Raw genomic sequence first — 13,060 nt, forward strand, 5'->3', positions numbered from 1 at the left:
GGGGTTAAGGAATTCAACAAATGAATTTTTTGGCAGTGGAGGTGGGGCACAAACATTCCATCCATAACATATTCAATTCAGGTTCATACAGCTGCATATATTCAAACTGGCAGGAAGAAAAACCTTCTTGGATGTTTCTCAATTTTGAAAAGACTTTTGTATTTTCCTCAGGACATTGATAGCCATTATAATCAAAATCAGAATTAGTCAATCAAAAGATATTTCTATAATAATCGAATACTTGTTTTAAAAGAAAATATATATACATATATAATTATATAGTATATATCTTATATGTTCAGAATTCTTTTAGATATCTTATAGTAATCCTTAGGGTCCTATTAGTCTTTCTTGGCTAAATAAGCTAGGTATCTATCTATAAAATATTAAGCACATATATTTATTTCTTCTATTTTTACTGCTTACATTATTATGAATAAAATGATAACATGTTAAATATGGAATATTTTGAAAATACTGAATGAAGAAAAATAGAGTATATAGAGATAGCCACCTTAAAAAAATACATATTAGCATAATTTCCTCTCATCATTTTTAATGCCGTTTTCACATGCTTGAGATCACACTGCACAGAGTAAAAAGAGGCCCAATTTTTTGAGTTCTTTGTAAATGCTAGGCAACCTGTTAAGTGTTTCATGCACATTGTATCAACATCCCATGAGTCGGAAATTTTATGCCCATTTCATAGATGAAAAGACTGAGGATTGAGGATGAGGCCATACAACTAGTAAGTGGCCAAGCTGAGACTTTGGCACAAGTTAAATTCAACCTCACACCAGCCAGAATGAACATCATCAAAAAACCTAGGAACAATAAATGCTGGAGAGGGTGTGGAGAAAAGGGAACCCTCTTGCACTGTTGGTGGGAATGTAAATCGATACAGCCACTATGGAGAACAGTATGGAGGTTCCTTAAAAAACTAAAAATAGAGCCACCATATGACCCAGCAATTCTGCTACTGGGCATATATCCAGAGAAAACCATAATTCAAAAAGATACATGTGCCACTATGCTCATTGCAGCATTATTTACAATATCCAGGACATGGAAGCAACCTAAACATCCATTGACAGATGAATGGATAAAGAGGATGTGGCATATATATACAATGGAATATTACTCAGTCATAAAAAGGAATGAAATTGAGCTATTTGTAGTGAGGTGGGTGGACCTAGAGTCTATCATACAGAGTGAAGTAAATCAGAAAGAGAAAAACAAATACTGTATGCTAATGCAGATATATGGAATCTAGAAAAATGGTACTGATGAACCTAGTGGTAGGACAAGAATAAAGATGCAGGGGACATGGGGGCAGAGGGGTGAAGGGGTTGGGAAGGGGAAGCTGGGACATAGTGAGAGAGTAACATTGACATATACACATTACCAAATGTAAAATAGATAGCTAGTGGGAAGCTGCTACAGAGCACAGGGAGATCACCTCGAGGCTTTGTGAAGACCTAAAGTTGTGGGATATGGAGGGCGGGAGGGAGGCTCAAGAGGGAGGGGATATGGGGATATATGTATACATACAGCTGATTTACTTTGTTGTACAGCAGAAACTAACACAACACTGTAAAGCAATTATACTCCAATAAAGAAAAAAAGAAAAAAAGAAAATAAAATGCATACTGTCAACCATTATGTTCATATAATTTTCTCTATTTAGCATTATAAAACTAACATTTCATGTCATTAATAAATCATTACAAATATCATGTAAATGAAAAAGTTCAAAGCTCCTGTATGATTAGGGCCCCCCTCACTGAAGTCAATAATATTTTCAAAGCCTTACATAATAATATTTTAAAAATCTTTGCAAATGTTAAGAGCAAGAACAGAATATCATTGTTGTTCAAGTTGAAATGCATTTGTTACTAGAGACTTTAAATGTTTTTTATAAGCTTATTAGACATTTGCATTTCTAGGGACTTCCCTGGGAGTCCAGTGGTTAAGATTTCGCCTTCCAATGCAGGGGGTGGGGGTTCGACCCCTGGTTAGGGAGCTAAGATCCCACATCCCTTGTGGCCAAAACATAAAATAGAAGCAATATTGTAACAAATTCAATAAAGACTTTAAAAATGGTCCACATAATAAAATCTTTAGACATTTGTATTTCTAAAGAAATATATTTCTCAAATAAGCACAATGTAAATCAGAAACTACAAAATGCTCTTTGGAACAAGCACAGTGTTACCTCATTGATTCTGGTTACATGGGGGAGTCACGGCCCTTGGGGGTGATAGATCTTGTTGAAAGACTTGAAAATATTTAGAGTTGTTCTCTTCCATTATTTTAAGTCACACTAGCTTAACAACATTAGTAAATCTGTTAATTTTTGCCCGATATAAGTTGTTGTATTAATGGAGATAAGACTAATAATTAGTATTTCAATTCTTACATACAAATGATTTGTTTAAAGTTCCTAAAGATAGTTGGTTCAAAGACTTTAAAATTTTCCCGTTAAAACCTTGTTTACATCATTAATTTTTATGTCTAAAGAAAAATAGTAAAAGAAAAAGGCATTTACCAAGCAAAGATAAATGCCAACTAAATCCTTATTTGAAACACCACAAAATCGTGAATTAATGGAGTTTTAATGCATTTCCAATACCTTGTATTCTGATTTCCTCTGTAGCTATAGTATTTTCATTGGAATCTATTTAATATGTGTTAGAGCTACTGGTGCATTTAGTTTGATTTATCTAGTGACAATACTTCAATTATCCTCCTAGGCAAATTAAATTCTTGAGAGTAAATCTAATTTTGGTTTAATCCTCCAAGCAATTTTAATTCATTTTCCATATATCTTGACAAAGGTAATTATGAAAGAAAAAAAAAAAACCATTATGGATATTTTACTATGAAATGTAGAGAAAAATATCACTTCCCAAAAGACATATACATTGTTAGTTGGTATCAGTGAATTATATGACCTTGAAAGTTACAAGAATATGCCAGAATGATTTAGCACCTTGTAGCCGCGGAAGGGTAAAGGCTGATAGACTGAGAATTTTGTGATTTGAGAGGTGAGTAAATAGGTAGCAATATCTTGCTATCTTATACATTCTGCCTGGTGTACTGGTAACAGGGGTATTGGTTTAATGGCTTGTTTTGTGGGAGAAGCTTTATCCTCTTCCTCAACATTTATGTAAAATTTAAGTGGCATATAAATATACGTTTAATTTGAATTTGCTGTATCAGATGTCTACATTTTCCTGAATATCCTACTGTTTTCTTAAAAGTTTACTTCTCTTTCTATAAGCTTGGCTTGAGATAACCAATTTATATCATGTCTACAAAGGAAACAAATTGCATACTTTTTAGGCTGTAAAAATAACAATAAACCTCACAAATTTGCAGTAGTTGGTAGTTAAGAAGTGAATTTCATTGCACAAAAATCATAAGTACGACAAAAGTTCTGAACTTCTGAGATTGGACAAGAATTCCACCAAGACAAGCCCATTGTATATGTTATGTGAACATATACAGTTGGGAATGCAAATTAGCACAACCTTCCCGGAAAGAGATTAGGCAAAGGTATCAAAAGTCTTAAATGGTGCATAAGATATACATAATATTAACAATTACATTATAATAACAACAAAAAAGAAATATGATTAATGAGTAGGGAAAGTATTTATGATAATTTCAGGTAAAGCAGGATCTATGTAGTATGACCTCAACAACGTTAACGTATGCGTAAATATGCATTTGTTTTTGCGCATAAATACATAAAGACCAAAGGGTTTTGACGGTATTTATCTCTCACTAGCAGAAATATTGCTGATTCTTCTTTACATGTTAAGTAGTTTTCTATATTTAGTCCTTTGAAAGTGAGAAAAAATTATTTAAAACAAATACAAGAACAGCAGCAATGCTCACATCTTAATGAAACTCAAATTCCACCTGAGCATCCAACCCTGGGGTTAAATGAACTGGCAGAATCACATTATCTTTGGTCTTTTTAGTAGTATCAAACAATAACAAGTTGATCTGAAGGTTTCAGAAACATCATCAATATACTTTCTCTCTATTGGAAGCTAAAAATGCACGTAGATATCAAATCCTTGCTAAAGAAAGTATTATCTAAAAACAACTCTAGTATTTTCAGGCTATTAACAAGCTATTTGTTCCTATTATATCCTGTTTTTCTTTTCTCCATTATCTTCTAAAAATGTAGAATAAACAAAGGGAAGTCATCTTCATTAGAATTCATTTATTCATTCAATGAGTAACTATTTTTAAGTACTTGCTATGTGTCAAACAATTTTTTAGGCTCTGGGGATTCTGCAGTGAAGAAAATAAAGTTCTCTTCTGGTAGAGGAATGAAGATTATCTCTACCATGTGATAATGAAATGCTGTGAATGAAGTACTATTCATTAATAGGCCATACTTTACAGATAGTAGAAAAGTTACAAATTTCTTGTTTAGCAAAGAAAACAAAAGCATCTCCTTTATTTCCTCTAAGACATACAATTTTTCTTAATTAGTTAATTAAAGAAATTGAAATTGCTTGATTACTTACCCCAATATTAAACGTCCCTGTAAAATACTCCATATTTGCTTGAATGAACCAAATGTTGCTTAAACCTAGTTCATCACTTCTCTTCTTAGCACGAATTAATGATAATTCCTTGTTTTCTATTAATGTAACCTAGATTTCACCCAGGAAACAATAGTATATTCAGTAACATAATTCAGACATTAGGAAAAAGTATAACCACTGTATTTACTAGCTTCAATAATGTAGATCATATTATATTGACCCTTATCTTGTGCCAGGAAGTGTGCCAGATCATATAGTACAAAAATGAACGAGGTCCTTGAACTCGCGAAGCTTATATAGTGATAGAAATGAAACAGGCAATTATAACACAGGGAGTGATACGTGTTTAATGAAAGACACATAATGTGTTATCAGAGCACGCAGACTTGATGACGAAGGGAGGTTTTAGTCATTTAATATGAAACAGTAACATATTAAATGAGGCCTGCAAAATGAATGGAAATTAGCTGGAAGAATGAAGGAGTGTTGCTGACAGAGAGAGAAACATGGGTGAAGGCCCAAGGTGAGAAAGGTATGGTGTATTTGAAGAACGGATAAAACTGGTACAGCTGGGGTCCAGTGTGTGATGGTGATGGTGGGGGTGGGGAGATAGGGTGTGGAGGGTAGAAATCAGGCTGGAGAGGTCACAGGTGCCAGATCATGTGTGATCAAAGGGGGTCCGGTTGCTGCGATGTATAGTATGGATTGGTGGGGGCAAGGCGGAAGGCAGGGCGACCAGTTCAGAATTTGTAATAGTAATCGAGGCCAAGGAGCATGGGAGACCATCATTGGTTTGGATGGAGAAACGTGGGCAGAGTTAAATCACTTTCATCACTATCGTTCCTAGTTCGGTCCTTATTTTGTCCTTATGCTTGTCTTTATGGAAAAATCCTGGATCCCTTTGTATAAAAAGCCTATCAGAGGATACTTGGTGTCACAGGTTTTTCAGCCTTTATTCTAGCCAAGACTTCCCTTTTCCAGTATCAACATCTCTAAGTTTTCAGAACTGTTGGGAAGGGGAAAAAAAAGACCATATCCCGGACTCTACATCTCCAGGGTTGTGATTTGAACTTTATTCCTCTTACTCTGACCATGAAATTGTTGTTTTCCTTGGTGATGAAGCAAACATCTGCCAGTTTCTTCCAGTATTCTTCATTTACTTTGCTCTTTATTTTCTGAGAAAGATAAAGAATAGTACTCTCCACTCTCTATCATTCTACTACATATCGGTCTGACCGGTCTACGAGTTCTTCCACATTTTTTCTTCTGAGAATAATCACCTTAATTGTTTTGTAATTTCCAGAGAGCTCACAAGCAAAGAATCTGCTCCAGTTCAATCGTCAAATTGTAGACTTTTATGCTAAAAGATCGTCACTGTGAGGAAATGATTTAATATGACAAGACTAAAAGCGGCACAGACTTCTAACAAATGGTGGTGACGATTATATAAATTATGGTACATTTACTTAAAAACATATCATGAAGTCACATTTTCAGTGATATTTTAATGATGATATTTGAAACTATCTGCAACAGTGAAAAACATTTATGATATAAGATTGAGTGAAAGCAGGTGACTGAAATTGTACTTGCAATTTTAGAATTTGCAGCAATAAGCATCCTCATGACCAATGGCTTAAAGAGAACATGGGGAGAAACGCATGTGGTGGATCAGTGTGGTAGATTTGGGGTTTATCTTTTTCTTTAAAAAATGTTGTTGTTGTTATAGCTCTGATACAATGAATAAAAATCAAGCTACTAGGGACTTCCCTGGTGGCGCAGTGGTTAATAATCCACCTGCCAATGTAGGGGGCAAGGGTTTGATCCCTGGCCGGGGAAGATCCCACATGCTGCAGAGCAACTAAGCCCATGTGCCACAACTACTGAGCCCAGGTGCCACAACTACTGAAGCCCTTGCACCGAGAGCCCATGCTCGCAACAAGAGAAGCTACCTCAATGAGAAGCTGTGAACCACAACGAAGAGTAGCCCCTGCTTGTTGTAACTAGAGAAAAGCCCGCGTGTAGCAAGAAAGAGCCAACACAGCCAATAAATAAATAAATTTACAAAAAAAAAAAAAAAATCAAGCTACCAAAGAATATGCTCAAGAAGTTTCAGAGGTTAGTATTTCCAGTATAAAACTATGTTGACAATTAAACTGGTTTCATCATTAATTATTTTAACAGTGGAATAATTATTTCTTTTAAAAATTATTTTAAAATATAACCCTTTTATAAAAAATAAAAACTGTATATTGGTCCTACTTAATTTTTTTTCCCCTATGATTCTGAATCTTAGAAGTTCAGTTCAAAGGAAAATAAAATGCCTGTGCCACATATTTGACCTGGGTGAATGATGATAAACTCAAAGAGGAGGCAAAAGCCAGACTCAGTAACTGAATTGTGTAGTTTCCTTTCATCTATTATTCAGACTTTACCTGGCATGATGGTAGCATGTGAGCAAGGACAATCCCAACATGGCCCTGAAAAAGGCAAAAAAAGAAGTGAGTTAACTTTGGTCTCTAAGGCTTTTGTTTATTTGGAGACAACAATCTTGCCAAATAAAAACACGACGTTGAACATAGTATAGTAAAGTCACATCATCTTGGAAAGGCTAAAGAGAATAATGAAGAGATAGAATACCCCACCGCTGCAGAAATCCACAATTCTGTCACCGGGTTTGGCCTGATTTGTCACCACATAAACAAGGTTGTTTAACTGTTGCTGCTTCCTCAAAGCTCGATCGCTGGACATTTTACCTGGGAAAGACAAGAGGGGAAGACAATGACCTGTTATGTGTTGCAGGGGACTGAGAAGGCACTCAGGGACTAGACTAGCAGCATACAGGAAGAGCGGTATAGATGTAAGTGAATTACACGTTCCATGTAATCCACTATGAGAGGATTAGAGAACTGGAACTCAGAGGGGAACTCTTTTGATTCTTTTTACTTTTATTCCTATCCAACTTTTCTCTTAATAGTCATTAACAGAAAATCTATGAAAAAATGTCTTTGAAAGAGAGGAAACAACAAGTGAAACATGAACTTCAGAGTTAGAAACAACTGGCACATCTGTGAACTCTTCATTCTTCTGGTTAGGGACACTTGGAACATAGGTGTCACATTGTCTAAAATATATCAATGGTTATTGATATAGAAATAAATTAGATTTTCTTATTTCTGCTTTGAAACTTCCTTTCCTCATGAGTCAGACACAGAAATTTAATGCAATTAGAGATTGAAGATAGGGCATTTCCAAGTACAAAATGCCTTGGGCCTAGCAGCATGAAAACATCTTAACTTTCCTTTCAAAAGCCACTAGTCAAGTCCACTAAAATATCTTCAGAAGAATGAATAAAATTATTTGTTTTTACATATTTCAAATGCACTGTTCATAAGAGCAAGATTAAGAAAATGTAAGAGTGTAGCTTTCAGTGACATAGATAAAAGAAAAAACCCAGATAATCTTTTTGGCTTGGTCAAAAATTATTTACAGATGCCAAAGTTTCCCTACTCCATTTTCACAGAAAAATTGCATGGCATTTTTTTTTCTTTCTGTTTTCCTTCTTTCTTAGGTTACTAAAATTAAAACATTGGGAAACTTTTAGGAAAAAATAGAAAAATGTGGATTTAAAAAGATCTATATGAGAGAAAAAAATCCATCACCTCATAACTCAGAGGTAATATTTTTGTATATATGTACTTCCAGCTACACTTATAAGTTCATAATTTTCTAGACAATGTAGGAAACATTATCATATAAATCTTTCTGTGCCCATGAATTTGTCTCTACACTACAAGTTTTAATGGCTGCATAATATTTTGTTAAGTATCTATACCCATCTTACTTAATCAATTTCCTACTGTATCAATATGGTCCTCATCATACAGCTGAATCGCTGTGTGCATTCCTAATTACTTAGCGTGGCCTAATGTGAATTTCAAACATGAAAAGCACTTAAATCAATCGTTTGGTGGCTTCATTTGTGAAGACAGTTTCATGGAGCTTAAAAAAAATTATTTTCATTTTTCTCTAATAATATAATGGCAAAATATTTAGACAGAGTTAGTGAAAGCCCTTGTGATCCCCCCTTCTGTGGACAGCCACTCCTAAGAGGTTTTATTATGACAGTTTTCAAACACAAGGCATAGTTGGAAGAATTAAGATTCAGTGAATGACTCTATACCCTCCACCTAGATTCTACCATTAACAACGTACTAGACTTGGTTCATCACACTTCTATCTATCTATCCATCCCTGTAGCCGTTCAGTAATAAATCCACCTAATTATTTTTATTGTGGCAATGCAGCTTTGATTTGGAGGAAGAAGAATCAGAACAAGGAAGAGGAGGAAGAAGAGGGGATCAGAAGGTGAAAAGGAAGAGTACTTTTGAGGCCCTAGGAGAGCGAGAATCACAAACGCTGCTATTGGGTGGAGTCACCACGAGGCAAGAAATGAGCACGTGCATTTTAGTCTTTGCTCTGTTGCAGATTTCTTAACAATTCTTAGACAAAGGATTTTCACAAAAGAAAGTCAAAAGAAATTATCTTTTGTTAAGAACAAGGAGATAAGAAAATAAAGCTTATTTAATGGAATATCTAATAGTAACTTCTGTACTGTACTTCTTTTGGAGATTTAGAGTGACCTAACTTTCTTAGGTCTGTTTCAAAAGCAAATGCTGATGAAGATCTGTTTTTCTTGCTAAGCCTGCCTCTTTGCATGTGAAGAATTTGCGCCTAAATGAAGGTTGAAGGCAAAGAGGTACCTCTCAGGGTTGTATTTAAATAGAGAGACTATTAAGCTGCCCATAATATTCACAGGTTGGGCTAAAAATACCCTAGCATGATGCTTTGGTGCTTTATGGAAAAACTGCCTCTAATAAAGCATTCCTCCTCACCATTCTAGTTTTATAAATATTATGAAGCTCCTGGAAACATGAATAGGATCTTAAACACACTGAAAAAGGTAAGAAAGTGGTATTTTGAGCCATGGCATTCATTTAGAAATCAAATCCTACTTTCTATTTATATCCAATATTCTTGTGCCTGACACCATTTACAGCATATATTTTGAACGACTAAAAACGATGGTTCTTCAGGTGTCATCATGGAAAAACAAAATCCAAGAATCAAATGTTTTAATACAAATGGTCTTATTTGTCCTGCAATGTAGTCCTCCTACAGCAGCATCTTTTCCTTGTCTAATTCAAGTTTGGAGGAACCTGATTATTTAGACAACTTCCATGTTGTTTGCATTACCCAAGAAGAAAGTACAAGGGTAAAGGAGCCAATTTTTAAACTAAGGAAGAGCCATATTAGGACACTGGCATTTTTGGTCAGTTCAAAGAATCTAATAAAGTAGGAAGAAAAAAAAAAAAAAAAAGCCATGGATGGAAAATGCACACAGGTGTGGCCAGGACACCTGTTCAGTCTAGTAAATTGTGCTCAAGATCAGGCAGCTCTTAATTTATTCTTAGTCTGAAGCAACGCAGTACCTTGAATGTTATAACTTACTGGTAAAAGGAAAATGGTTGGATGCTTGGATACATGTTAGACTTAAAAAGATTCATTTGCTGTTTTGTTTTCCAAGTATTTCTCTGAGATGTAGTACACCACCCACATTCTGTGAATTTTTTAAAAAATTAAATATGGAGAGAGAAAAAGGCTAAAATTAATGATGGTTCAGAGATTTTTAAAATATGTTTTTGTTTGGAAAGCTGTGAAATCAAGGGAACAAAAGTAAATTTCTTTAACAGAGATGGGTGTAGTAGCGAGGTTGTAGAGAAGGTGTGAGACAACTGAATACACAAGGTGCTACTGATAGGACTTTTGGCAGGTGAGAAGGGAGGTGACAACCACAAATTTTAATGTTTTCAGGACAACTTTAAGACAAGCTGATGAATGGTCACTTATCATGTTTCACAGAGCAATGGACAGTGAAGCCCAAGTTCCACCTTCAGGGTAGCTATGGTTTTCATAGCTTGGAACAGTCACTAAGCTCCTACTATATGCCCAGTACTTGTCTATATGCTGAGGACACAACTCAAAGTGAAGAAGACACAGTCCCTGTGCTTTAGGAGCTAAGAGGGTATCTAAGTAGATGGCATGGGTGTTCATTATGTGCAAAGGTATGTGCACTGCATATAAAGAACTGAGACATCACAGAGGATTTTACAGAGATGTGGGGCATTTCAGCTGAGTCTTTAAGGAGGAACAGAAACTTGCCAGGTAGAATGGGCGGGGAAAGCATGTTAGATATGGCATACTTAGGGGGCAAATGCAATTAGCTCACTTGTGCTTGAAAACGAGGGTCGATAGGAAAGTGGCAGAGCATAAGATAGACCTGAAAATTTGGCAGGGCCAGATGGGAAAGGGCACTGCTTGTTATCTTGCCTCTCTGTGCTGCAGAGAAAACATGGCTTTGCTTTAATACTTAATACGTACGCTTAGAGGTCCTCAGAGACAAGTTCTCTTTACATAGACAGCTCTGTTATTTTTACATTATTCCATTCTAAATATTTCTTTTACACTGCTAGCCTGCATCATTTTTATTCTGGATAGAGTATATCCTCAAGTTGGATAGAATTATTCATAAAATTATGTGAGGCATTCAACCTCCAGTGATGATAATGTCATTAAATGATTTAATTAAGAAAATGGAATTGAAGAAATTGAATGCATTGGATCATTTTGAGCTCTGCTGTTCTAGACCAAGAAAGACTTTGGACTCCTTATTGGATTGTCTTTCCTACTTTCCTTCCCAGGCTCCTCTCCCCGCAGCAGTCCCTGAAATGCTGTGCTTACCAGGTTCTGTCTCTGGGCCATAGCTCATCACTGAATGATTTTCTTGAGTCCCTTCTAAACCTATTTCCTACCTCTGAAATACCTATCCTTGCTTAAAATATCTTTAAAGGCTCCCCTCTGCCTTAAGAAAAAAGTCCTGACTTCCTGGCAAGAAAACAAGGCCTTTAATGATCTGGGCCCTGATGATTTGCTGACCTTACCTTCTGCTACTTTCATAACGTATCCCCTATGTTCCAGTCTCTCTGAGCAATGGATATAGTTCCTTGAATTTATCAGGCTGGTGAGTCAAGTTGCTTTATAAATTTGTTCTCTTTGCTTGAAAACTATTCCTCACTCCTGGCTACAGTGATGTGTATTCCTTTTGTAATAAGTTTTTTTTTTTTTGTTTGTTTGTTTTTTTAAAGACAAAAGAGAAAAAAGTTACTTTTTCAAACTTTGATACTATCCAAAAGAAGTAAACTTTTATACTATAAAGCCTGTTATTAACTACTGAAAAAGTTTTATTATAAAATGATTATCTAGGCATTATTCATTATACCAACTACCCAAAAAGGACCATTACCTGAAATTGCTTCTGTCTACATAAAATAGATACAAATTATTTTTCCTGGAACTACATAAGCTTGGGCCCAATTAAATGGAATGAGTATTAGGAGACTGACAGGCACATAACAGGTGCTCAATAAAAGTTTAATGAATGAGTTTTCTCTGTAATTATGACTTAAACAGCATTTCAAGGCAGTAAGCTAACTTTTGTAGGTAGTAAATAAGAAAATAAATTCAACCGTATTTGAAAATATACTGTACTGAAATAGAAAAGGAAGTCAACTATGAAACAGTGTTTTAGGTGGGGATGGAAAAGTTTCTGAAAACTTTTATGAGGGAATAAGAAAGCTGCCATTTAAAGCTATACCAAAAACTAGAACAGCATGACTAAAATTCCTAAAGAAACTCCTGAGAAGATGCATGAAACTAAGTAGCAACATAAAGTTTACACTTTAGGTTAGGGCAACCTTGTTTTAAATTTTGGAAATGACTTGTTGGACATACTGAAAATTTAGAATCGTCTGAATTTACATTTTTTTAAAGCCAGTTGTAGGCTAGCATCACTAATCCTCTTAGCCATACTGACCCCACAGTGACAATATTCTTGCAACAGTGGATACCTTTTCCCTCTCTCCCCCATCCCCAGCCCATTCACACATCCCACAGTGCAGTCTATGAAATCAGTAACAGTGTAACAGTGTGATGGTGTTTTCACTCTGATAGTGTGTTATAAATATTATGAGAGTAGTAATAATTATCAATGAGGAATTCAAAATGCTAAAAGAAGTCAATTTATTCCTCTCTAAATGGAGGAATACTGACCTCATAAAATATCTTTCTCAATCAATCATTCAACCAACAAATCAACCAACTAACTTGACCTACACAGAACTGTTCTAGACAATGTTAGGGACACAAAGATGTCTATCGCTTGATTTCTGTGCTTAATGAACTTATACCTTACTTAAAATAGTACAAAAACATTATCTTTGACCTTATAAGATGTATTTTATTAACCACATTGTACAATATTTTTAATGACATTTTAACATCCCTAACTTACAAAAATCCATTATTCTTTCATTAAAGCTTCTAACATGATTGATAATAGTTTGTTTATATGATGCTTTGCAGTTTAGTAAGCA

At 35.2% G+C, this 13,060-nt stretch overlaps 1 protein-coding gene across 1 annotated transcript in view; it reads right to left on the reverse strand.

The window, feature by feature from the left end:
- GSTCD (glutathione S-transferase C-terminal domain containing) overlaps nt 1-13,060 on the reverse strand; it is a 129,203-nt gene that overhangs the window by 22,887 nt on the left and 93,256 nt on the right. The window contains exons 6-8 of the mRNA XM_057706765.1: nt 7,209-7,324; nt 7,004-7,048; nt 4,548-4,676 (exon numbers count right to left, since the gene is read on the reverse strand). Of these exons, the coding sequence (XP_057562748.1) occupies nt 4,548-4,676; nt 7,004-7,048; nt 7,209-7,324 (290 nt within the window). The remainder of the gene's footprint in view (nt 1-4,547; nt 4,677-7,003; nt 7,049-7,208; nt 7,325-13,060) is intronic.

Source organism: Hippopotamus amphibius, chromosome 13, assembly GCF_030028045.1.
Source record: "Hippopotamus amphibius kiboko isolate mHipAmp2 chromosome 13, mHipAmp2.hap2, whole genome shotgun sequence".
Taxonomy (NCBI): domain Eukaryota; kingdom Metazoa; phylum Chordata; class Mammalia; order Artiodactyla; family Hippopotamidae; genus Hippopotamus; species Hippopotamus amphibius.